At 55.5% G+C, this 25,397-nt stretch overlaps 3 protein-coding genes across 3 annotated transcripts; all 3 read right to left on the bottom strand.

Annotated features, from left to right (window-relative positions):
- Positions 1-511: 511 nt before the first annotated feature.
- Positions 512-8,222, bottom strand: CILP2 (cartilage intermediate layer protein 2). Its single transcript, XM_079116546.1, has 8 exons — positions 8,065-8,222; positions 6,986-7,084; positions 6,319-6,591; positions 5,622-5,777; positions 4,365-4,643; positions 4,021-4,129; positions 3,566-3,723; positions 512-3,283 (listed from the first exon to the last, which is right to left on the bottom strand). The coding sequence occupies exons 1-8, from the start codon at positions 8,126-8,128 to the stop codon at positions 963-965; spliced, it is 3,459 nt and encodes a 1,152-aa protein (XP_078972672.1). The 5' UTR covers positions 8,129-8,222; the 3' UTR covers positions 512-962.
- A 530-nt stretch (positions 8,223-8,752) lies between these two features.
- Positions 8,753-17,137, bottom strand: YJEFN3 (YjeF N-terminal domain containing 3). Its single transcript, XM_079116547.1, has 6 exons — positions 17,012-17,137; positions 13,320-13,428; positions 11,083-11,193; positions 10,798-10,911; positions 10,570-10,720; positions 8,753-9,006 (listed from the first exon to the last, which is right to left on the bottom strand). The coding sequence occupies exons 1-6, from the start codon at positions 17,068-17,070 to the stop codon at positions 8,801-8,803; spliced, it is 750 nt and encodes a 249-aa protein (XP_078972673.1). The 5' UTR covers positions 17,071-17,137; the 3' UTR covers positions 8,753-8,800.
- A 514-nt stretch (positions 17,138-17,651) lies between these two features.
- Positions 17,652-25,379, bottom strand: NDUFA13 (NADH:ubiquinone oxidoreductase subunit A13). Its single transcript, XM_079116801.1, has 5 exons — positions 25,253-25,379; positions 19,558-19,636; positions 18,493-18,564; positions 18,038-18,107; positions 17,652-17,841 (listed from the first exon to the last, which is right to left on the bottom strand). Exons 1-5 carry the CDS (start codon positions 25,344-25,346, stop codon positions 17,722-17,724), a joined length of 435 nt encoding a protein of 144 aa, XP_078972927.1. The 5' UTR covers positions 25,347-25,379; the 3' UTR covers positions 17,652-17,721.
- Positions 25,380-25,397: the final 18 nt, after the last annotated feature.

The raw sequence follows: 25,397 nt of genomic DNA, 5'->3' as shown, positions 1-25,397 counted from the left end.
TGCCGTCTGTCCCAGGAGCTCCCCCGCCAAGGCCCCTCCCTGCCCACTGCAGCTCCAGGGCCCACGGCCAAACACAGCTGGCTCAGGAGGCCAGGCCAGGCGCAGCTGCTACCGTGCTCAGCGGTCAGGGCCTCACAGGCTCTGATGGCTCAAGAGTGACTCCGCACACACGTGTCACAGACGCATCTGCTGGGGCATGTGCCTACTCCAGGTAGGCCCAGGCCACATGGAGGCCTCTGAGCTGCTTGCTTGCACACACATCCATGTGTGCCTCTGGTGTGTTTCTGTGTCCGAGTCGCCAGCCCCAACCTCTGTCCTTCCGTCCCCAGAGCCTTACATCACGAGTTGGAAATAAAGCATTTTTAATTGAGCCCCGGAGCACCTGCCCCAACCCCACCAAAGGGATTTCCAAGCACCAAACACAAGAGAATTGTTACCCGCCCCCTATCCCCAGAGCTTCCCCTGAAAAGGGACCACAAGAAGCCCCTTCCCCACTTTCCTTGGGCCCAGCCTGGATCCCCCACTCACATCCACAACCAGCCCCCTGGGCTTTATTTCAATAAATAATCCCAGAACAAAGCTTAGGGCAGGGGACCCTACAAAGCTCAGCAACGGGCAGAGAGGGCTTCATGCCAAAGGGCAGAACGTCTGAAATCAAGGTCAATATACATGTGAGAGTCAGGGAGCAATTTCCACAGAACTGTGTTGGGTGACTATCTCCCGGGAGGCTGGCTCCAGCCACTGCCAGAGCAAACTTCATGTCACACAGCAATAACTGCCTGCCTGCCAGTCTGACACTTCCACCTTCGGACACCTTGTTTTTTTCTTGACTCTAAATTCTGGTGGGGTGGGAAATGGGACCCCAAAAACCTGGGGAGGGGGGTCTCTGGGGAAGAAGTGGGGTGAGGCTTCCCAGACTGAGGAGTCCAAAGCGAGGCAGGGAGTGAGGTCATGGGCCCAGGTCACTGGCCTGTCTGGGTGCGGAAGGAGCTGGTAGCCCTGGTCTGTGCCATGGCTGCCTGACCCATCTCCCTGCGGATGTCACCAAGCGCTGATGCTGGGGACTCCAGCAGCCTCTGGAAAAGGTTGGGCCGGGCTGGTGGCTCCCTGCACTGGAAGGTGATAGCCGTGCCGGCATCAGCCTTCATCTCCCTGGAGAAGCCATCAGAGGAGCCATCAAAGCAGCGGCCAATGGCAATCTCCTTGGCCAGCCTTGGGCTCTGGTCAGTGACGGTGTAGATGCCATAGTTGTGACCCAGAGGGTCCAGGGGGGCTAGCATGGTAAAGGCAGCCTGGTCGTCGGAGGGCACAGGTGGGGGGTGGCGGGCTAGGTAATCCTGAAGAAGCCCATTAACCGCCACGCGGTGGCAGCTGCCCTGGGGCGTGACAGTCACCAGCGTCCTGTCCACCTGACGCTGGTCAAACAGCATCCCACTGCACTTGAACTCCACGCAGGCGGCAGAGATGCCGGGTCGCTCGGGGTCTCGGACGCTGCGGGCATCTCGCAGGCCGTAGAGCTGGCCCCGGGTGTGCGGGTGGCTCCCGCCTGCGTTGTGGGCGCGCACCATGTACTCCTGCGGGCCTTGGATCTTCACTTTGAGGAAGCAGGCCCGGAACTCCTGGGGATTGGGCCACCAGGACAGGAGATCACCTGTCCAGGAGGCGGGCGTGCCTTCCCGGAAGGGGACCACGTTGTACTCGTACTTGTCCGCCTCCACTCGGGAGAAGCGAAAGTGGCTGGCGTTCACCGGGGCCTCCTGGCATTCCCGCAGGCTGCGCCACGGGTACACTGGGCCTCTGGCCTCGGAGGGGACGCCGGGCCTGGGTTTTGCAAGGTTGATGCGGAAGCCGTTGCGTTTGAGGGCCGGGTCGTCGTGGTCGGTCCGGCGGTACCCCAGCCGGTCCAGGTAGGGCTGCGCGACGCCCACGGCCGCCGGGAGCGGGCGAGGCCGGGAAGGCGCCGGCTCCAGCTCCTCGCCTCCCAGGGTGGCCGAGATGAAGGCCGTGTAGGCGTCGGGCCGGTCGGCGTCGCAGAAGGCGGGGAGGCAGGCGCCGTTGGGGCCGGTGACCACGCTGTCGAAGCGGCCCCAGGCGCGGGGGTTGGCGGAGAAGCCGGGGGCGGGCTCCAGGTTGACCAGCGTGACCACCACGCCCTCCACCTGCTCGCTGGGGGAGAACTTGTCGTTGACGTAGGCGCGCACCTTCACGAAGCAGCGGCGGCGCTCGGGCACGTCCAGGTTGAACAGGCGCCGCTCGCGGATCTCGGTGTTGCCCACCAGGAAGACGCGCTCCTCCCTGCGGACCCGCGGGGCCGCGGCCCCCTCGCGTTGGAAGCCGCTCTCTTCCTCCCACAAGCCGTTCTCGGGGTTCAGGGACCACAGCTTGAGGGCCTCCATGTGGCCAGCCATGCGGATCTGGTCCGCGGCCACACGCACCGCCACAGGCCCGGCGTGCAGCTGCTCCGCGGAGCCGGGCGCGCGGAGGTCCACCGAGAACATGCCGTAGGTGCGCAGCGGCGCCAGCTCGCCGTCACTGTCCACGAAGCGCAGGTCACTGGGGGCTGCGGCCGCCGAAGTGAGATCTCTGGGGTCCACGAACGTCACACGGGCCTCCACAGTCCCCGCGTACGGTTTGCCGTCTGCGTGGCGGAAGGATCCGGGCGGCAGGACCAGCTCCCCCAGGGGCGCCTCTTCCCAATCCCCGAGGGGGATCGTGTTGCTCTGACTGGCATCTAGCATGACCGGCGCTCCCTTCCGCATGGCCTTGACCTCGTGATACACGCCAGCACCTCGAGGGTCAAAAGGCAGGACCCGGACAGTGTCCATGAACTCGCCACTGGGGTCCACGAAAGTCACCACCAGCCGTTCTGTGGAGGGCGGCACTTCAATGGTGAAGTCGCCTTGGTAGGAGGTGAAGCCGATGGGTTCCTGGCCCAGCAGGATCCTGGCAAAGCGCAGAGGCTTCCCGGAGTCCACGGCTACCACCCGGCCCCGGACCAGTCCCCGAGGAGGCAGACATTTCTGGCAGCCACACTCGGCCACCACCTTCACTGGGAGGATGTAGCTGGAGCAGTGTATCTCCCTGCTCTCTAGGCGGCGCACCGAGCAGCAGCGGGAGCCAGGGTCCCCACACCGGGGACTTGAGCCTGCCGGGCTGGGGCAGCGGGTGTCGGGGCAGAGGCCTACATCCAGGTAGGCAGGGCCTCTGCCTGGCTGGCTACAATCATCTGGGAGCTTGATCAGGTGTTCTCGGGGCCGCGGGTCGCAAGCTGGCTGGCCTGGGGCTGGCGAACCAGAAAACAGCTAGGTCAAGGCAAGAGGGTAAGGTTTGTGGAGTACAGGGCTCAATCCAGGAGTGGAACACAAGCCTAAGGTGAGGACTGGAGTTTGAAGGTCAACCTGACACCCAGATGAGCCCAGGTTGGTGCTCAGTAGGGGGCTGGGTTGGACTCAGTGGAGTCAGAGATGAGTTTGGATGTGGGGTTCCATTTGGGGTTGAGGCTTAGCTAGAGTAGGGGCTTGATTCACGGTCTGGGCTTGCTTAGGGCTGGGGCTGGGATGCTCACCAAGCACGATGAGTTGGGCAGCACCCGAGCGCACAGCTCCTGCCTCATTCCACGCCTTGCAGTGGTAGATGCCCGCCTGGTCTGGGCGCAGCCCTCGAAGCTCCAGGTGGGCCCCATACCCATGTTCTCGTCTATCCAGCAGGGTCCCATTGTGGAACCTGGGTGTTGGGTGGACAACACCATGGGGACACTTGGGGTGAGATGAGATGGTCTGTCCCCAGGGAGCTGCAGAGTGGTTGCCCCAGGGTCAGCCTCCTTGCTGGGGAGATGAAGTATGCTCATCTTCCATGGTAACCTCTCTGCCATCCATTAGCAAAGCTTCCCCAACTTTCCAGATGGGAAACTGAAGCCAGCACCCACCTCTGGAATGTTTTTGAGGCACCACATAATCGTGTGAAATCCCATTCAACCCCACACCAGGACAAGAGGTACCTGAGCTTGGGGCAGAGACTCACCACGAGTATTTCTTTGGCATAGGGGTTCCTGAGGCTTTGCAGCAAAAGGTTACATTCTGGCCAGCCTCTCGCACTCGGGACTCAGGGTGCTTCACCAGGTAGGGCTTCCCTGGGGGCAGAGGTGGCAAAGGTCAGGACCTGCCCCACTACAGCTTCTCCCAGGGACCCTTCCCAAGAGCAAAGCCCCATCCATTCCCTTTGCCCAGACATGACCTGCCTGCATCTTCCCCAACAACTGTGTCACATCTTATTTCTTTCCCCCTGACTTCAAGTGCTCTGGGTGACCTAGAATAACCTAACCAGTCCCTCAGAGCCCTTATGCTCTCTGTTGTGAGGGTACTTACGTAACTTATCAAGGACAATGGTGACCACAGTGGAGTTGGTGCCATTGGCCTGGGCCTGGGCCACACCTACAGAGAAGCCGTCCATCTGGGCACTGACGTTGGCCTGGTTGCTGGCACAGAATCCAGGCACCCGGAAGGTTCCTTGAGCATCACTGGTGGCTATGGTCCCAGATCGGGCTCTCAGGGACACTCTGGCTCCTGACAGTGGTTGCCCAGATGGTGTGACCACCAAACCCAGAAGGATGTGGTCAGGGCACTTGCAGGTGTCAGGGCCGCACCCTGGCAGGACACAAGGAGGCAGCAGGGGCAGAGGCTTCTACACTCCATCACTCTACAAACACACCTAGATTCCCTACCCTGTATTATGTCCTTCAGAGGTCACCATGGTGAGCCTTCAATCAGCCCCTAGTGTGAGGGGGAGATGGAACTGAGTAGTCAGGGCTGGACCAGAGGGAGGGAACTGGGGTCCAGAGAGATCGGAAAGATCCCCTGAGGAGAGGACAGGAGAGTTGACTCTCAAGGACTGAGAGGCTCCTTCCAGCAGGAGAAAACATATCTTAGCAGGGGCCGTCTTGGGGAGACAACCTCTCTCCGCTTCCAAACCTAAGGCCTCTCCATAAAATGGAAAATTCCACTGGAAACTTCAGGGCAGAGGCTCTGGAAGGGCAGAGCCAGGCAGGGTGGGGTGGGGACCCCACCATTGGCCACCGTGTGCCCCCACCCTGCAGCGGGCTCCGACGGAGCAACTCCAGACGTGTTTGTGGAGCCCAGGACCAAGCGGAATTTCCAGTCGCCTCCTGGCTGGCCCGGTGTCTGGCCCTGGGAGGGCCTAGGCACCATGTCTGCCAGTGTGAGCGCGTGTCTGCGTGGGCGTGGGGGACGGGTGGAGGCTGCAAATGCCACGCGCGTGCACCCCAAGTACAAGAAGTGACTTTCATTTGCCCATGGAGATATCTATACATGGGCCGTGCACACAGGGAAAGCGACCGCTCAGCTCTGCTGGTGTCTGCCTGCATGCACACGAGCCTGTGGCAGCCACCAGTCCATACGTGCAGTCACCAGTGTTCCTTGGACCCAGGGAGGGGAAATTTCCACCTAGCCGGTGTTGGGGCCCTAGGTGCCTGGTCGCTGCCTCCAGGCTTCCTCCTCCTCCCCGTCTCTTCTCTCTAGACCCCCACCCAGCTTCCCGCTCTAAGCACATCCCTCAACAGGCCCCGCCTCGAAACAGCGCTACTCCCTCCATCCCCGCCTTCCTACCTGGGCACGGAGGTCGCACACACTTTTGTGCCTCCAGGGAACGCCCTGGACACGCATCCCCAGCCGGGCCTGGGCAGCTGCGGCGGCGCAAGCGACGGCCGGGCCCACAGCTTCTAGAGCAGAGACCCCAGGGACCCCACGCGCCCCAGGCGACCTCTGTGGAGGGCAAAGAGAAAGGTCAGGCAGCTGCCCTTCCCAGGAGCCGCACCTCACCTGGCGACAATGTGGGACCGAAGGCCACCAGCACCACACACACATGCACCCTAGATGCATTCTAGGATGGGCACTCCCGCCTACCGTCACCATCAGTGCTGACCTGGCGCACCCCTTGAAGGTGCAGTTCAGGTACCCCTATCTCCCCTTCGGATAAACTCTGAGGTTCACCCTGCTGCTCTTGTTCCTGAATACATGTGGGGCTCCAGACGCCCGCAGAACACCATTACAAAAAAGCAAATGAGGGAAGGAAATGTGTCCCTGGGGGAAGGAGGTGGGGCCTGACCTGCGGAGTTTCCTACCTGGGAACAGCTGCTCCGGGCCCCGCCCCGCCTGGCACGCCTCTCTTGGGCTGTGCTCCTAAGGGGCGCTCCTTCCCAGCCTCGCCCGGGTCCACACGGCCCCTCCCTCTGCACACCCAGGCCCCACCCACCGCCGGCGGCCAGCTCCACCGACTCCAAGCCACGCCCCACCTCGCCCTCACCGAGCGGGCAGCGGAAGCGCACGTGGTAGTTGGAACAGCGGCGACCGCGCGGCTGCTCGCGGTTGAGGCACCAGAAGCCGCGCGTGGGATTCAAGTGCACACGCTCGCCGACCGCAGACGGCAGGGCCCAATCGGTGGTGCGCGCCTCCAGCGCCAGCGGTCTCTGGCACACACGGGCTGGTCCGTAGTAGAAGCGAATGGCCGCCAGGCTCTCGAAGTCGCCGTCTCCTCCAGGATGGTCCACGTTGAACCAGGACGTCCACTCGCTTGCCTCTGCGAGCACCGCACGCTCTGAGATCCGGGTCGCAGCCTGTCGGCCCCCGTCAATCGTACAAGGGCCTGACCTGCTGCTGGGCTCCCTTCACCTGTCCTCTAACCCGCCCACGACCGCGACCAAATTCAGGACCTTGTAAAGGACGGTTGACCTCCAGACCTCCACTTCCCCAGCCCCAAAGCTTGAGCTGGCCCATCTGGGCACGCTGAGATCCTGCTGCTGTTTGACCAGTCTCTTACTTAGAAGGCTAATTTAGGTCCATTGGGACATCACTTCCAGGAGCGGCCATATCCAGGCACCAGGATGATTCTGGACCCTTCACCTAGTTTGTGTCCCTTCCTTTCATGACCCCACTAGCCTGAGTTCGTGTAAGTCCACAGCAGGCTGACTCACCTTCCCAGTCCTCCAGGGTTGGTGAGGGCTGCCCAGGGTGAAGTGACCGTCCTTGCAGACCCCATGCAATTCCTGTGGGCTCCTCCACTGGGGTAGCATCTGGAAGAGTTGGGGAAAGGAAGGACGGTGATGGAGACAACTGTGACCCTCCTCTTGTGCAAGAGGGAGGTGGTGTTCATCTCCATTTTACAGGGTAGAAAACTGAGGCTCTGATAGGACAGAAGCCAGCTCTAGATCGGTGGACTATAGCACACCCTCTTCCAAGAACCTTTCCATTACCAGCCCCAGACTCCTGCAGCCCTGTCCCTTTCTCTGGCCCAGCTCCAACTCCATATGGGCTGGGGGAGTCTTCATTCCACTCTGCCCACCCCAGGCCCAGATCTCCCCTTGGGTGTGTTTAGCAGCCCCAAATTTAGTCAGGTTCACTCGACTGTGCCTCTACTCTCGGGAATGTATCCACTTTCATCCATTAGGTGACCTGGAAGTTCCTCCCTCCATCTACCCTTTCCAGCCTTTTACTTGGGGCCCAATCTGTCCTTGGAATCTAGACTGTCTTCTCTGGTCTCAAGGAGATAGTCCAGTCAGCGTGAGGACCTTCCACAAGTCCCTTCTTCCTTGGAGTCTCAGTCTCCTCTGAGAAATGGACCCATCACCAGCCTCACGGGGTGGGGGGAATATTTCAGAGATGGGGATTGCTTCTGTGGGTGGTGTGGATGTTGCAAGGGAGGGGATGACTCTGATCCCTTGGTCCAGGAAGGGATACCTGGAGATTCAGAGTCCAAAAGCTGGGACTGGGTGGGTCATGCGCCCCACCGTCCCTGGAAACCAAAGAAACCTAAAGTTCACATCCACACTCCTAGCGCGTCCACTGTGTCTTCGGGAGGGCAGGGAATGAAAGAGGTCCTCTCCCTGCCCAAGATGATCCAGAGCTCCGTTTCCCCATCTCCCCCACTCCAAGGCCGGCGAAAGGAACTCAAGCCCTAGGGAAGCACGTAGTTGCCTTGGTTCTTTTTCCTAATGTAGCTGCACGCAAGCCTGGCTGTCAAGCCTCCAGGAGCCTAGGGCTGAGGGCATCTCACCTCGGGCACCCGCCAGGTGCGCTGCGGCAACACAGAGACAGAACAGTGGTAGCAGTGACGCCATCTCTGGGTCCGAGCCTCCGAGGGAGGGTCGGGGCTCCGCGCTGCGCTGGGATCCGACTCTGGCGGGTCTGGCGGCAGCTGGGATTGAAGATGGGGGCGGGACACGACACAAGCCCCGCCCTTCTTAGACCACGCCCATTGTAGGCCACGCCCCCGGCCCTGGGTGACCAGCGCTCAAATAACCACTTCTGGATCTTCCCACCTCTTTGCGCTCTGTATTGCCTTGGCCCCCGCCTTCGGCTGGCGTGTGTTTCCCCGTCGCCGGCTGGGCCTCCTTCCCACCTTTTACCCTCCAAGTTGGGTCCCCAGCTGCCTGCGGCGACTACCACTTGCAATCGAATCTGAAGCTCCCAGGACCTACGTGCGTTAAGCTGCTGGAAGTCCTCCGTCTCTAACTTCGATCCTATCGGTTTCAGGCTACCCTGAGCAGTCTGGGAGTCCTACCCCTGAACCCGCCCTCTTCGGGTTGGAGCTTTTTGGGAGAGCGGCGGGAAGTTCCACACTACAGCTCCCCTCCAGGTCTCCCGCCTTGGGGCTTCCCCCTGGGACGCTTCTCGATCTGACCCAGCCCCAACCCTTGCGGCGACCGGGCGCACAAAGGCGGCGGAGACGAGGTGGTGGTGGGAGATCTGTTTATTGGTGCAGGCCCAAGAGGCGTGGGCGCGGGTGGCGGTCACAGAGCCGCGACGCAGTCGGTGCCGGTGTATCCCGGCAGACGCAGAGCAAACTTGCGGCGCACGTCGTCGGGCACGAACCTGCCGGCCACGAAGTGGTGGCGCCCCGAGAAGCGACCGGCGCAGCGCTTGGGTGCTGCGAGCGACACCAGCACGTCTGGCCGCAGCCCGTCTTCAGCGTCGCCGCCGGTCTCCGCGTCCCAGCCTAAGGGAGGAGGGGACGAGCCGGGCGATCGGGGGCTGGAAGGGTCCTCCGCCCTCAGACTAAAATCCTGCCCTGTCTCCCCCACCCCGCGACACTGAGCCTCTGCCCTCAGACTGCGGTCTTGCTCCCCCCACGCCGGCTTTCTCTTCAGACCCAGCGTCTGCCCCTGACACGGGGGTCTTGGTCAGACCTGTCCACCCATAGGCCCGAGCCTCCACCTTCAGGCCCGTCTCTCCCTCTCCTCGAGGTGTGTTCTTCCCCTTCTGACCAAAGCCTTTGCCCTACACTTTTTGGTACCGCTCCCATCCTACTGCTCGGTCTCCCTCCTCCACCCAACCATCCTCTGCCTTCAGACTACATCGTTTCCACCTGCTGCCCTTTCCCAGTTCCGCCCAGGCCTCTGCCTCCTGACCTGGTTGGTACCCATCTCCATGCTTGCCTCCCCATCAACCCTGAGCCTCTGGACCACTGCTTCTTCCCACCCAGGCCTCCCACCAGACACCAGCCTCACGGTTCTGACCAGATCCCCACCCTCTACTCAGACCAGCGGTGTCCCCGCCCTCAGGCAAGCCTCCCCCATCAGACCTTCCTCCTGGCCCACTTTCTGGCCTCCAGCAGGACACACCCATCTCCCCACCAGACCTGAACATTCATCCTTCCCACTGGCTAGAAAACACCTCCCTCTGACCTAAGATCTCTGCCCTTGCCCTCACACTAGATCCTGTTATTTGACTTGGCAAAGGCAACCAACTCTTTTTTTTTTTTTCCCCCTTCTGTGCTGGGGATTGAATGCAGGGCTCTGCGTATGCTAGGCAAGCATTCTACTACTGAGACATCCTCAGCCCAGCACTGTCATCTCTTGAATGAGCTTCCACCTTGGGTCTAAGGGCCTTGCCTTCCCTCTTGCCTCTGACCTGAATCTGGGGCCACTAACAAGAAGTACTGGTTCCTTCCTCTGACTATAATGCTTCCTTCTCTGACCCTAGCCTCCACCCTCAGAGTAAAGGCCCCTAACATCACTCTCTGGCCTATCAGGGTCACTCCGTCCCAGGCCACCTGTTCAGACATGAGCCTGCAGCCTAGACAGCCGCTTCTTCCCTCAGCCCCCCTACTCTGTGCGCCCGGCTGGGATGGTTCTGGAATCCTGAAAACCAGGGGACATCCTCTGGAGCCCAGCCACCCCCATGGAGGGTCCTGTAGGCCAGCGGCTGTTTATTCCGTCTGCCTGTCGCCTAATGGTTCCAACAGGCATGGGGCGGCGGCCAGGGCAGGCGTGGCCTTTGCTGGGTGAGCTCACGTCTACCCAGGCAACTGGGCCAGGGGTGGGCAGCAGGCACACTGGGTTGGGCATGAGGGGGAAGAGGGATCCAAGGTCACCTGGGGTGGCAAACTTTGTCTTCCCCATCTTTGGGATGGGTGTGACCTTTGGCCTCAGTCAGAGAGCACACTCCAACCACTCTGGGGAAACTGAGGCTCAGAGTGGGCACGCAGGCTGGGGCCACCAGGAGCCAGTGTACAGAGACCTCCGCCCAAGCCCTCCCAGTTCCCCTCAGCTTAGCATGCCTGAGGGAATGTCCAGGCTCACGAGGGGGATGGAGAGCAGCTTTAGTGTGGCCAGTGCACGCGTGCAGGGGCCCCCGACCTCACCGGGCTCCACACCAGGACCGAGCACGGCATCCACCACCAGCCCATAGGCATCGTTAATGAGCTGCACCTGGGAAGGGAGGTGAGTCTAGGGTGGCCCTTGAGCACCATCCTCTGCCTCCACCCCCACTGGCCACCCAGCACCACCTCTGTGGGCAAGTAGGAGAGGAAGGGGATATCCATCTTCTCGCACTGAGTGGTCAGGTCCCGGTGCAGCAGGTCCAGGGAGCGTGTCGGGTAGAAGATGGTCGGCTCGTACTCCTGGAGGGGGACCAGGGGTCAGCACTGGGGATCCTCCCAGGTATTCACAGCAGAGCTCACCTCCTGCCCCTGCAGCAAAGTCTCTCTGGGACTCTTAGCAAGAGGAGGAGCAATTTCTGCAGGGACAAGGTGGGGGTGACCTTGGGAGGCCAAGGGTTCCTTGCTACTCACAAACACCCGCAGGTGCCGGGCACAGACCAGCCCCACTGCCCCGTTCTGCTCCGGGCCACACACCACCAACACTGTCCTCTGCTTCCGGGAGAGAGCAGGCAAAGGGAACACCTGGCAGGGGACACAGCGAAGCAGGACACTCGTGATTCCTCTCTGCACAAGTGGGGAAATTGATGCCGGAGAAGGGGAAAAGGATCAAGGCTGGGGCCTGAAGGCAAGAGGACACAACAGAAAGAGAGGCGTTCTGGTGGAGTCCTGTCTCAGGCCCTGCCTAGGCCACGCTGCAAGGCCTGCCTCCAGCCTCCGCCCAAGGCCTATGCCCCACCAGCGGAGTGCAGAGTGCGGTTTGTTTATTCTCGCCTGAGTCGCAGACATTCCTCCACCTTTTTCCACCGCAGTGGCTGCCCCTCCCCGCCATGTTTCCAGGACTAAGCTCCTCCTGGAGGCCCCAGCGTGGGGGAGCCAGGGGAGGAGGGGGGGACTTCTCTAACCCCTGCCCTGCCTTGATAACTCTCTCCATCTTTCTGTCTCTCAGACTCTCTGTCTCTGCCATCTCTTTCCTTTGAGTCTTTTTGTCTTTCTGTCTGTCTGTCTCTGCCTGTCTGTTTCCCCCTCTCTATCGCTCAGACTCTCTGTCCTTGTGGGTCTCCCTCAGGAGCTCCATGTCTTATCTGTCTCTTGGCCTGTGCATCTCTTTCTTTATAACAGTTGCTAAGGGCCCTGGTGTCTGATTCCCAGTCTTGCTCTGATTCTCTGTGGCCCTGACCCCGTCTCTCCAATCTCAGCTTTGCCTCTATCAAATGCAAGCAACAGCCCGGTGGTGCCACATCCCTGTAACCCCAGCTACTGGGGAGACTGAGGCAAGAGAATGGCAAGTTCAAGGCCAGCCTCAGCAACTTAGTGAGAGACCCTGTCTCAAAATAAAACAAAAATGGCTAGGAATGTAGTTTGAAGTACAGCAGTTGCCTAGCACATGAAAGACCCTGGGTTCCATCCCCAACTTTGAAAAAAAAAGACAGAAAAAGGAAGAGGGCAACAATGGATCTGGCCTAGGCACATGGAATATTTCGGCAGGGTGCCAGGGGCCAGAGACCAAGGTGTCCTCCAAGCTCTGACTACAGAGTAGAAATTATTCTCCTCCCCTAGGTCTCAGCCTGGTCTTAACCCTCCATGAACATGATTATGACTTCCACCATTTCAGGCTGAGCCCAAGTCTGGCAGAGTGAGGACGTCCTACTGGCTAGGACTAAGGGACTTCAGAAGGATGAGGAACTTCCAGTGCAAAAGCCGGACAGTCCAGTCACCAAGCACAAAGCGAGAGTTTGCTGCACTGGTTCCCTTTATGGCTTTCGTTCTCATTGACTTCCTTCTCCTTTGGATGCTTCACCCAGGATATTTCATTTGGAAAAACATTTAAGTTAAAAAAAAAAAAAGTTCCATCTACATGAAGATACTGAGTTTCTTAAAAACTCAGTTTCTTAAAAACTCAGTGGTAAGAAAAAGATGAAAAAGAAAAACAGGAAGAAAAAGGGGAGGGCGAGGATGAGGGAGAGAGATGGGAGGAGTGGAAGTGGGGGAGGGAGGGAGGGAGCCTGCGGAGCCCTGGCTCTGTGTGCAGTGCCTCCCCAAGGCATCCACATTGATGACCTGCTTTGTCGGACCCATTCATTACTCCTTTTTGTAGGAACCCAGCCGGGCACGGTAGGCTGCACAGCAAGCACTCAGTATCATTTCGCCTTTTCTCTCCTGTCATCCTGTAGCACCTCAATGGGTGGAAGAAAACACCTAGGTTCCAGCTCTGCTTCCAACCCTTGGGCAGGTACTGCCCTGCCTCTGGGCCTCAGTTTCCCTGCCTGCAGCATGGGGTTGTTTGGGGGCGATCAGGCTGAAGGAGGCAGGTTGCATCTGCAGAAAGACCCAGTGTCTGCACCTCAAGAGCCCCAGCACCCTCCAAGTCATAGCCTCCAAGTCTCTGGGGACCCCTGCCTCTGCCCTGACCTTCTCTGATACCCTGGATCCCCTGGTTCTTTGGGGCCTGGAACAGGGATGATCCTCTCTGGCCTATCTGTCCATCTGAATCTTGGATGGGCAGATTCAGATCCTCAAGAGAGGGAGGATTCTCTCAGTCTGGACCATCCCCGTCACAAGGTTAATGTGTAAGACCATAATTCTGCTGGGACAGGTTGGGGGTCAGTCAAGAGGTCAGTCGATCAGGGGGACAGTCAGAGGTCAAGTACCTTGGTCACAGCCACGGCACTAGCATGCCCGCACAACTCCACTAGCTGCTGCCGCCCAAAGCGATAATCCTCCAGCAGCTCTCGCTCCAGGGCAGCTGCCTCCGCCGTGCTGGGGGACAGAAAGTGGGGAGAGTGGCTCAGAGACACAAAGAAACACAAATATGAGAGCCAGACACATAGAGACTCAAGATGGAGCCAGAAATGTTCCACAAATGTTAAGGGGCATGTCCCAAAGCCACTTCTCAGCCTCTGCTCCCCAGTAGCTTCTGAATTGCAGACCCTGCCTCTTCCTCAGTTGCCCCATCCCACAAGCCCCTGGGGGGAATGGCAATCAACAGGTTGGAGACAATCTTGAGGAGCGCACCCTCTGGTGGTTGAAGGAGCACGTGGCAGCCAATGGTGGTTTTACTGACGCCAAGCCCATCCAGAGGCCCCCAGCCATCAAGGCAGAAGGAACTCTGAACGGCGATGGAGAGTGAAGGACTTTGATGGGAGAGATGGATTGACTTCAGGCGGCGGGAACCACTGAGCAAGCTCTAAGATGTCGGAGGCGGTGGAGTAGACTGGGCGAACCTGAGGAAGGTAGGTTTCGAAGGCTGCTGCGAAGTTCAATGGCTCACTCCAGGAGGTGAATGTGGGACATGAGATTATAAGACCCTTTGGTGACCCTCTTCAGGGGTATTGAGGAAATTAAAACATATGTGGCCAGAGAGATGGGGCCACCCACTTTGCTGAGTGACTGCTGAAGTCTGCCTCTACTCTGGGTAAACCTGAGGGCAGGAGGGACTTTATAATTTGTGGAGCCCTGTTAAATTACAACAGGGTGCCCTTGTTTAAAAAATTAGGAATGGCAGGTGTTGAAGCTGAACACTGTGACACACGCCTGTAATCACAGTGACTCAGGAGGCTGAAGCAGAAGGATCACAAGTTCAAGGCCAGTTCTCAGCAATTTAGTTAAGGCCCTATCTCAAAATAAAGAGGGCTGAGGTAAGGGGTATCTGTTGATCTAGGTGGGTGCAGTGGCGCACACCTATAATCCCAGCTGCTGGGGAGGCTGAGGCAGGAGGATCAGGAGTTCAAAGTCAGCCTTTGCAAAAGCAAGGCACTAAGCAATCAGTGAGACCCTGTCTCACAAAATAGGGCTGTGGATGTGGCTCAGTGGTCAAGTGCCCCTGAGTTCAACCTCCAGGACCTAAATAAGTAAAGTGTTGAGCTCTCGTAAGTGCAGAGACCAACCCAGCCCTTGCTTAGGGGTTTCCAAGGAGCACAGGTTTGGTGGCTGGGGAGAGGGAAAGCTGACATGGAAGATGTTCCTCACTCCAGGGTCAGAGGTTAGTCCACTGAGCAGGGACTAAAACCTGATGCCAGCAATATCCCAGCTTAGTCCCCCCCTTCCCTTCCTGCTGGGGATTGGTGCCTACCACCCGATTCAGCAAGGATGACAGTGGGATGAGAGTCATGGAGGGCTTCGTGGAGGAGGTGTGGAGTATGGTGGGAGGTAATCCAGGTAGCAAGAATAGCAAGGGCCAAGGTCCAAGGCTCTGTCGAGGGAACAAGTCTGGCTTACTTGAGAGCTGAAGCAGAGTGAGAACAAAGTAAGGGAAGGAGCAGAAGGGCAGGCAGGGACTCTGCCCAACTGAGAAATGTGGTCAGGAAGACACTTCAAAGGGCCTGTGAAGATGGGGGATGGGAGGCTCAGGTAAGGGAAGTCTTGTGTCTGGGCTGATGAAGGAAGAAGCTAAGGGCCAGGCAGGGAAAAGGAGCCAGATGAAGAGGGCACTAGGGGCAGGTGGTCCAGCTCCCAGGAAAGCACATCTGAGAGGCATGTTCAAGTTCAGGGTGAGGAGGAATCTGGCAGGCTGGGAACATGGCTCAATCCCCCATCTTAATTTCTTTTTCTTTTTTTTTTTTTTTTTTTTTTTGGTACTAGGGATTGAACCCAGAGGCACAACCATTGAGCCACATCCCCAGCCCTTTTTTGTATTTTATTTAGAGACAGAGCCTCACTAAGTTGCTGAGGCTGGCTTTGAACTTGAAATCCTCCTGCCTCAGCCTCCCGAGCTGCTGGGATTACAGTCGTGAGCCACTACGCATGGCTCCCCCATCTTCATCTTGTGACAGCTCCAGCTGCTGTGTCCATAGGAGAGCAGGGAAGGAAGTAGAGGATGGAAGCACCACCCACTCCTCCTCTCCTGTCCCAAAATTTGGGTTTCTAGCAAACTTTTCTTCTTTCTAACTGGTCATTGGAGTGCTGGGGCTAGGAACCTTGGGATGGGGGACAGCAGCAGTTCTAGGCAAGGTGAGAGTGGAAATTAGAGCCCAGCGGGAAAGGGAGGAAGCAGGGCCAGTCCTTCTGCTACTGAAGGATTCTGGAGGGCTCTCTTGCTTCTCCCAGTCTCAGTCCCCAGATGAGAGGGACTGCAATCTTGGGTTTCCTTGACAGAACCAGAAGGGCTGAAGTGACCTGGATCCAAAGGGAACTGGGCCTGACATTCCCATAATGCTTCCAGGAGGGGCAAGAAGTCCTCAGGCCAAGGTACCCATACTGGTACCCTAGCTGCCTAGAATTTGTCTGCTTCTCTCCACCCTCACACCTCTGCCATTAACGCTCACCTGGCCGCCTGCATGCAGCAGTCTCATCCCCCCAAACTCCTCTTCAACATGAGCTGCGGGGGCTTTGGATGCTCGAACACCAGATCACATCACCTCCACCACAAACCTGCCTATGGTTCTTCAGTGCTCAGAGAATATTCAGATTCCTCATGGTGCCTACAAGCAGCCTGTAATGCCTCTGACCTCATTGCCTCCGTTCTCCCATGTTCCACCCACCCCAAGGAGCCCCATCTCTCTCAGTTTGAGGCCCCCATGGCAGGTGAAGCCACAGCTCCTGCTCTTCCAACTCCTTTGAATCTGGATATCAGCTAGTCTCTGGACAATATCTGCCCTGAGCAGAGGCACAGGGCAGACAGTGGGCAAAGGCCACTGGGCCAAGGGCTGTTGGACGAATCTGGTTTACAGTGAGATGTAATGCCCCAGCTGGGGTCCTACATCACAAGGGCACAGAGGAGGACACAGGCCCTTCACCAGCCCCAGGGCAAACAGTCTATGCAAATTCTCAGCTCAGGCAGCAAATTCCCTCCCCAGGCCTTGGTTTCCTCCCCTGGACAAGAAAGTCCTGCGGGGTGGATCACCAAGATGTGTAAGAGTCTTTGAGGAGCTCACTGCAGTTCTTCCAAGCTGGGGAACCAGTTGCTGGGACTCCATGGTCTCTGGGAGAGGGTCAGAAGAGGTAAGCCCTGGTTAGGTTGGGGTTGGCGGAGTGACTAGAGATGTTGATGAATAATTCATAAGGGGCAGGCCTGCCTCGGATGCAGTTTCCCTGGCAACACAGCTTCAGAGGCGTCAGAAGCAGAGGCAGGCTGTCTTTCCAGTTAGATGTGGGATGGGCCTCAGGTCCTCCGACTGCATCCCAGCCATATTTCTGCATCCAGTCCCTCATCCTTGTTATGCCTCTGCTTCTATCTCCCCCGCCCCCATCCTGGCCACACTCCTGCCTTCAGGACCAGGGACCCCCAGTACAGTTACATCCCTTGTCTCTGGTCTCACTGCCCCATCTGGACCATATTCTTGCCTCAGTTCCTCCCAGTCTCGCCCCGGCCATGCCCATTACCATTTCCCTCTCCCTGGCTGACCTGAGGAAACGCCGCTCCTCAGGCGTCTCCGCCGGGTCTGGACCCACGGCACTGCTCATGGCCAAGGTGAGCGGGTGCACGCAGCGCGGTCTCCCCGCTGCCACTGCCTTTTAAGCACATCCCGGGCAAGAGCGTCTGCCCCCTCCCACTCCCCCGCCCACCCAACGTGTCCACCAATCAGGAGACGCCGCGGAGGCGCTGCGCGTGACTATTGGTCGGTGCGTGTAGGACTTAACCCTTCTGTGTCAGAGGTGCAGCCTCCCAGGCGAGCTAGTGGAAGTTCAGACTGGGATAGAGGCAAGTACCAAGTCTGGCGATGCTGTGATTGGCCGATTATCTCTGCTGTGGGATCCCGGGCTGGGAGAGAAGGGCAATCCCCACCCACCAGTAGGCCGCCCGCAGAGAAGGGAGGGTGACTCAAAGCTGACACCAGGGCTTAGAGATGGGAGGGGTAGGGACTGCTGACAGTTTCAGCGGGGTGCCGGAAATCTTAGCAGCAGAAGACAGATGGATTCGGGAATGACCCTGGTATATTTAGAGGTTATCAGGGGTCATACCTGCAGAATCCTCCATGCCACATGTGACCCGGTGGTGCCAGACAACCCCCCGCCACACACACACACACAGAGTCCCCAAGGCATAGACAGGCAGGCCTCCAGAGTGTTTATTTTTTCCCGGCGGAGAGGGTTACGCTGACCAGGGCATAGCATTTACGTGTACAACATGAATCCGTAGTTAGCGTTGAGAAGTTCCTCCATGGTGCGCAGTCCGTACAGCTCACCTATTGTGGGGGTCACCCAGCGCTGTGTGTGGAACACAGATTCACCCACCTGTGGGACAGGGGGGTATTGGTGGAGGCTCAGCACCAGTCAGTACCCCCCAAGGGCTGGTGGCCCCTGTGCTGGGGCCAGGAGCTGCCATTTCCCCCTTACTGGACCTGGCCCGATCACTCCCTCTCAGTCCTGGCCTTTCTGTAGAAGGATGTGTGAACCCTCCAGGCCTGTGGCCCTGGTGGCCAGGACCCACCTTCCAGTCGGGCACATCCTTCATGATGATGGCCTCCTCCTCCAGGTTCTCCCGAAGCATCTGCAACATCCTGCAGGGATGGAACAGGTGGTAGGGGCTGAGCCTAAGTGCCCTCACAGGCCCTTGCCAGAGGTACCTGCCTCTCTCCTACTGCTTCCTTTCCCCATCCCTCTTCTTCCTTCCTTTCCTCCCCTGGCAAATTCCTATCCTGTCTCCTGCCCCTGCCCCTGCCCCAAAGTCCCTTCCTCCAGGAAGCCTTCCCATTCTTCCCTCTGGACTCTCCACTAGGTCAAGTCTCTGGCCAAGTCTCTTCAAGGGTGATGCCAGTCTTGTGTGCTCCAGGGTGCAGCTGACAGTTCTAGCATGCACTGTGGCCACTGTCCTGGATGTAGGTAAAGCCTTGGAGGCCAAGACACTCAGGCCTATAACCTCCCAACCCTCGCCAGTGGCCCTACCTTCGATCCCTCTCTGCCTGAAACAGTGGCATCAGTGCAATCCGGGCTTCCAGGTCCTCAATCTGTAGGCGCCTGTGAAACCCAGAAACGAGAGTAGGGTGAGGCAAAGTGAGAGTGTGTATAGACAACACGACCCTCAGACACCCAGGGTGCTATATGGGGCGGCAGGGGCGGGAGGAAGAAGTAACAGTGGCAGCCTGGAGGGTGGTGGTGGGAGGACAGAGCTGGAGATGAGGGCCAATGGGCGGGTGAAGGCGAGAAGTTGGCAGAGGCGTCTGTCCACAAGACTGTTGGCTTAATACTTTCTTTTCAATTAAAAACTTTTTTTTATCCTAAAAATAGCCCTGCCTGATGATCGCAGTGAGGGAGGGGGGACAGATTCATCACGGGGTTCTGGGCTTTAGAAAACCAACAACCCCTTCATCTCAAAATAACCACAGGGTGTGAGGCCAACACAGGCGGGGCCTGTGCATCCCTTTTCTTCCCCCTGCTCTCTGGCAGTTTCCAAGGTCTCCCTGGTGAGGCAGTCCAGTGTGTGCTTTGAGGCTGATGAGGGAAGTGCACAGTGACGTGACTCAGGGAGGTCTCTGGTCCCATCTCCTCTCCTGTGACCCAGGATGATGAAGGGATGCCTGGCCTTAGTTTCTTTGGCCCCAGGGGGCCACAGCTTCTGGTTTTGAAGCCCGGATCATCATCCTTGCCTGCTTATCACTGACAAAAACCTGCTGTGAGGGTATGTCACAGGCCTGCCCCTCTACCACTGAAGGGCCTCCACTAACCTGGACCTGCAGGGTTCTTGGCCTTAAAGGCTGAATGGGGGGCTGCTGAACACCTGGTCATGAGCTCCTAGCTTACCAGACATTTATTGAGGATACAGTCTAGAAATGGAAGTGAAGGCCAGAACCTGTACTTCCAGGCCGAGTCTGCGTGGCCACGTCTGACACATACTCCAGCCTCACTAGCCTGGAAGGAGACCGTACTCCAGATACTACTGCATCCCTGACAACCGGTGAGGGGGGATCTTATCAGAAGACACCCCAACTCCTCCCCAACCACGGGACCTACCTGCGCTCGCGATTCCACTTCATCATGCCCCAGTACCCAAACAGTAAAGTCCCGATGCCCACAGCAAACATGCTGTAGCCTGTGGAGACAAGGAGGCACCCCATCGGTGTGACAGTCACTGCCCTGTTGTTTCCTCTCATAAGGCAGCATCTACTTGCTATACAAATACTCTAGAAATACAAACAAGAGGGAAGGCCGAAGTCTTCCCCAGAACTCCCCAGGACTTGGTGGCAGTCTTGGTCCAGGGTGTATTTCTTCAGACTCTATCTGTGAATGGCTAATGGCCCCATTCCTTCCATTCAGTACTGGTATGAGGCACCAATCCCCTCTTCCTGAGCTCCAGGGCACTGTTATTGTGTCCACCTGCTTTACAGTCAGTCAGATGACACCAGGAAGCTTTTTCTCTCACAAGTGGGACTGCCTGGGCTGTAACACCTCTGACCCAATGCCAAGGTTTCCGGAAGGTACAGACCAGGCATGAACTGTTGGAGAACCCAAGGGTCTAGATGTTTGTGGTTGAGTGGCCCTGGTTCCATCTTCTAGAAGGTTATCTGGTTTCCAGTCAAGCATGCTGGTCCCCACCAGGAAGGACGGCTTTGAGTGTCCATGGCTGGGTCTTAGCTATGGTATCTCCTGGCCACCTGGGCCACCACCCCTGTATGCTGCCCACAGAGGGTAGCATGCAGCCACTGGAGGCAGGTACTGTCCTGCAGGGTCACCCAGTCAGTCCCTGGGCTTCAGGGATGGTATTGCTACCTCTGAGCTCAGCAGGGTTTGGCCCCCTGCCTAGCACCCAGGGAAGGGACAGAGGCCACCATAAATATTTACTGAGGACCAGCAGGAGCCCCTCCTCTAATCCTGACTGACAGGCTGAAGGCCAGCAGGGGTCTTCAGGGAGGCCTTAAGTCACCTGGGGGCTGGTCCCCTTTCTGCTCCCCGCTAATCTTTCCAACCTGTCTCTTCTCCAGATGGGTCTGGTGGATGCTGGGACAAACTGACAGGCTCAGGTCAGTACAACTCAAGCTAACATCCAGTAAATGAGAGAAGACAGTGGGTGAGGCTATCCCTGGGCTTTGTAGGGTGGCAGAGCTGGATTCTGGAAGTCAGGACCACATTGGTGCATGTGGGGTACCACCAGTATGTCCATCTGTCAGCTCTGGCATGGGGTTGGTTGCCTGACACCTCCGCTAGATCTGGAGAAACGCTCAATTTTTTACCAATAGTGAAAAAAAGTAGAAAGAAATACACACTCAGGGTAAGACACTTGCACATGCGGGGATGATATGGGAGGGTGGGCAGGATAGAAACAGTGTACTACCACCCTGGCTTGAGTCCTTGGGGCACATTCTGAGTGCTCAGGACCAGCTCCTGGTCCGCCACCTACCTTGGGCACTCAGCCTTCTCCCCACTAGATCAGAGTATTCAGTAGAGTAGTCTCATTCTTTTCAGCAGTTACAGAGAACCCAGGGATCTCCTGATTCAGTCCCAGGGGACAAATCTGGATCACCCTCAACCTTTCTGTGTAGCAAACAAGCCCCTGTAGTGATCCTTGGTCCTTCCACCTGGAAACCCAAGGGTGGGACCCCCCTTTAAGATAAATTCCAAAGAACACGAAGGCTTTTAGGATAATGCAGGACCCTGCATCTGCATTGCAGTTCATGTAGACTCTCAGGTTATAACTGACTTTGGTCTGGTGGGGCAGGGCTGAGACCTTAGGCCCTCAGGTAAGTCTGTGCCTTGAAAGTTGTCCGTCTGGTGAGGAAGCCCTACGTGGAATAGGCACAGAATGGTATGCAGGCCATTTTTAAAGACCCGAGTAAGGGGCTGGGGAGATAGCTCAGTCGGTAGAGTGCTTGCCTTGCATGCATAAGGCCCTGGGTTCGATTCCCAACACCGCCCAAAAAAAAAAAAAAAAAAAAAAAAAAAAAGACCCGAGTAAAAAAGTTCACAGACTGGAACACAGCACTGAACAGATGGCAACACTCCCCAAATTGAGGTACACACTCAACACACTCCTTATTAGAACACCAGCTTTTTTCCCCCTCTCGCAAAAATCAACAAGCACATCATGCAATTCACATGGAAACGCAAGGGACCAGAACAGCCAAAACAATTTTGGAAAAGAGGAACAAAGTTGCAGGACTTGCATTTCACCATCTCAAAACTCATTAAGCAGCTGTGTGTACAGGACAGTGTGGCACTGGCATGAGGACAGACATGTTCGTCAATGGGGGAAAACTGAGAATCCAGAAATAAACCCTCATATTTATGGTCAATTGATTTTAGACAGGGTGCCAAGGCAATTCAATGGAAAAAGAAGGCTTTTCAACAAATGGGACAATTGAATGGCCAGCCACATGCAAGAGAATGACGTGCTCTGTCCTTATTCCATACACAAAAATTAACTCAAAATGGATCAAAGGCCTAAATGTAAGAGCTAAAATGAATGCTCTTAGAAGAAAACAGAGGAATAACTCTCTGTGACCTTGGACTAGCCAACAGTTTCTTAGATATGCCAGAAGCACAAGTAACTAAAGAAGAAATAATTGAACTTCGTTGAAATGAGAAACTTTTGTGTTTCAAATGATACCATTGATTAGTTGAAAAGACAATTCAGAATGAAAAAGTATTTGAAAATCATACATCAGATAAGGAATGGAATACAAAATATAAATTCTTACAATTCAATAATAAAAATTAAATAATGCAATTTAAAAATGTGTAAAAATTTAAATAGACATTTCAATAAGGAAGATATACGAATGGCCAAAAAACACACAAAAAAGATAAGGTTATGCATATCAAAATCAAAATGAGATACATCACATACACTTAGAGGGTATGAAGGAAAAAAAGGGAAATAGGCTAGGGATGTATGTAGTTCAGTGGTAGACAGCTTAGCTAGCATAGCCTCAGGCTCAATCCTCAGTTCTACAAAATAATTAATTAATTAGTGCTAAGGAAGTATGGCTCAATTGGAAAAGTTTGGCAGTTTCTCAAAACGTTAAGGGCAAACTTATGACCTAGCAACTCTGCTCTTGGGTGAAATTCATCCATGAGAAATGAAAACCTATGTGTGGGGCTGGGTTGTGGTTCAGTGGTAGCGCTCTTGCCTAGCACATGTGAGGCACTGGGTTTGATCCTCAGCACCACATAAAAATAAATAAATAAATAGGGGCTGGGGATGTAGCTCAGTTGGTAGAGTGCTTGCTTTGCAAGCACAAGGCCCTGGGTTCAATCCCCAGCACCATAAATAAATAAATAAATAACAAATAACAAATAAAAAAATAAATAAAATAAAGGTATTGTGTGCATCTACTACTAAAAATTTTAAAAAACCTATGTGCACACAAACACTTGTACAAGAATATTCCAGCAGCATTTATCATGACAGCTAAAGGTAGAAACAACACCTGTAATCCCAGTGATTCAGGAGGCTGAGGCAGAAGGGTCACAAGTTTGAGACCTGGCTCAGGACCAGACCTTATCTCAAAATAAAAAAGGCTGGGGGTAAAATAAAAATAAATAAATAAATAAAAAAGCTCAATGGTAGAGTACCCCTGGGTTCAATTCCAATACAGGAAGAAAACAAAACAAAATAAAAACACTATACAACTAATAAACAACTAAGCTAGACCCCCAGGTGGACACACTTTGAATGAGTGAATTGTATGGTACAGTATGTGAATGTCAATGAAGATATAAAAGATTCAAGATTATAAAGGATAGCCTACTGGCATCAGGAGGGAGTGAAGAGCTGGTATGAAAGATGAGTGGAGGAGGGGCTGGATTAAAGGTGGCCTGAACCAGCCTGACATGTTCTGGAATGCTGGCAGTGAGTGGTACAGGCAGAGAGGGGAGTGGGTGTCATGCTACAAGGCCTTGGACAGGACTGGAGAATGGGGGTACAACAGATTGGGGGAGGGCTTCTAAGGACCATGGCTCACAAGAGAGGAGGACAGAGGGTAGGGACAGGGGATGGGTTGGGGACCTTTGCACTCACTGATCCCCTGTCTATCAGGCTCCTTTTCTGAGAGGTGGTCCTGGCCTAACTGGGATAAAGCAGGCCCTGCTTATTCCAAGCTTTGCCACAACTAGAAATTCTGGCATGTTTTCTCAGCTGCACTCTGAGCATCTTGGGACAGGATCATGCCATGCCTTCCCTCACTCAACAACCGGATACTGAACAAAGGTACAAAAATGGAAGACTGTACTACCAGAAGGGGTACTATCCTCATCCCTCTGCAGCCAGGAAAGACTAGAGTGGGTTTATATGAAAAGGGTGCGTGATTACAAGACCTGAACCCAGACTGGTATTTAGAGCAGTGCCTGCATAATGGGAGGCACTGCTGTGTCATGAACTAGAAGAAGCAGGGGTAAGTCACATTTGACTTAAAAATGAAAATAAGATGCTGATTCAGGAAGCCCAAGGGCATCCCAGGGCTGGGATCTTTCTGTGTCCTGGTGTGAGTGCAGGTCATACATGTGCTGTACTGGCCTGGGTGTTAAGTTATACCTCAAGAAAAGAAATGAGGGGCTAGGGCTCAGAGGCAGAGCTCTTGCCTAGCATGCATAAGGCTGTGGGTTGGTCCATACACAGCACTGCAACAAGAACAAAAAAAAAAAAAAAAAATACACTCAGTTCATTATATTCCTTCAATCCCAAATCTAGCCTGTAACTTGTTTTTGCAAGGTCCAGGAGGTAAAAACATGGTTACATTTGTAAATGATTATTTTGGCAGCTGAGATCCTCTGGTCCTAAAATGCCTAAAATGTTACTTGTTTCTGTGGTGCTGGGGATAGAACCCAAGGCCTCTGGTATGGTAGGCAAGTGCCCTGCCATTGAGCTATATACCTCCAGCCTGACTCTACTACATGAATCTCTTTTTTTTTTTAACCATGCAAATGAATTGAATGTTCTGCTACTGAGCTACACCTGCTCGCCTTTTTCATTTGTATTTTGAGATAGAGTCTTGCTAAATTGCTGAGAAACTTGCTACCCTCCTGCTTCAACCTCCTGAGTCTGGGATTCACTGGGATTATAGGTATGCACCACCGTGCCTGCCACATGCACAGGTTTTAAATGTAAAGTTCAATGAGTTACAGTAAATGCACTCATCTCTTAATTATGTTTAAATTTTTATATTTCTTTTAAATCTGAGTGCTTTGGGCGCCTTTTACGTTCTCTTTTATATCTTTCTGCTTTGAACCCAATAACAAAATTTGAAAAGTTACAACATTTGAAAATTTAAGAGGACGAATTCCTGGGACATGTGGTAGGTGGGAGTTACCAGCGAGTTTGAAACACCGCCTAAAACATCTTATAAATTCCCTCCTGTTCGGGGTTTATTCCCCAACTTTGCTTTTGTTGACCCTGGGGAAATTGTAGCCTCCGTGGAACTTGTTTCCTCGCCTGTGAAACCTAAGAGGGGTTGAGGGGCTGGGGCACAGGCTATATCATACTCTTTAACCCACTGTAAAATGGAAATAATTACGGTGACTGACTTCCTGGGCTTTAGAAGGAAGCCCGAATAAGAGCTACTAAGCAGTTATTACTGTTACTAATGAAGCCACGGGGACCCCCGGGCCTCCCGTCACACCTTCAGATAAACTGAGGTCCGCTCGCATCCCCGAGTCCCGCCTCCACGCCCCGATGACTCAGACCCCGAGAACCTTGGCGCAGAGCTACACTGACCAGACAGTCCGCGGCGCGGTAGGTTTCGCTTGTAGTCTATAGGGCCGTAGCCCCCTGGCGGGGGCATGTCCTGCTTCACCTTCGACGCCGCCATGCCAGCAGAATCCTAGACTTCCGGCCGTGGCGGAAGTGACGTAACCGCCCG

Source organism: Sciurus vulgaris (assembly GCF_902686455.1).
Source record: "Sciurus vulgaris genome assembly, chromosome: 16".
NCBI lineage: Eukaryota > Metazoa > Chordata > Mammalia > Rodentia > Sciuridae > Sciurus > Sciurus vulgaris.
This window is presented reverse-complemented; position numbering and strand designations above follow the sequence as displayed.

Bases quoted from the DNA above. Each gene is read 5' to 3' on its own strand.
- CILP2 (XM_079116546.1), bottom strand. From the start codon at position 8,128: ATGGCGTCACTGCTACCACTGTTCTGTCTCTGTGTTGCCGCAGCGCAC. The intron at 7,085-8,064 runs GTGAGATGCCCT...CAACTCTTCCAG, and splicing joins GCACCTGGCGGGTGCCCGAG to ATGCTACCCCAGTGGAGGAG. The intron at 4,644-5,621 runs GTAGGAAGGCGG...GTGTCCTGCCAG, and splicing joins TGTGCGACCTCCGTGCCCAG to GGTGCGGCCCTGACACCTGC.
- YJEFN3 (XM_079116547.1), bottom strand. From the start codon at position 17,070: ATGAGCAGTGCCGTGGGTCCAGACCCGGCGGAGACGCCTGAGGAGCGG. The intron at 11,194-13,319 runs GTACTTGACCTC...GTCCCCTGCCAG, and splicing joins GTGCCGTGGCTGTGACCAAG to GTGTTCCCTTTGCCTGCTCT. The intron at 10,721-10,797 runs GTGGTGCTGGGT...CTCCCTTCCCAG, and splicing joins TCTCCTACTTGCCCACAGAG to GTGCAGCTCATTAACGATGC.
- NDUFA13 (XM_079116801.1), bottom strand. From the start codon at position 25,346: ATGGCGGCGTCGAAGGTGAAGCAGGACATGCCCCCGCCAGGGGGCTAC. The intron at 19,637-25,252 runs GTCAGTGTAGCT...TTGTCTCCACAG, and splicing joins ACCGCGCCGCGGACTGTCTG to GCTACAGCATGTTTGCTGTG. The intron at 18,108-18,492 runs GTAGGGCCACTG...CCATCCCTGCAG, and splicing joins CAGGCAGAGAGGGATCGAAG to GATGTTGCAGATGCTTCGGG.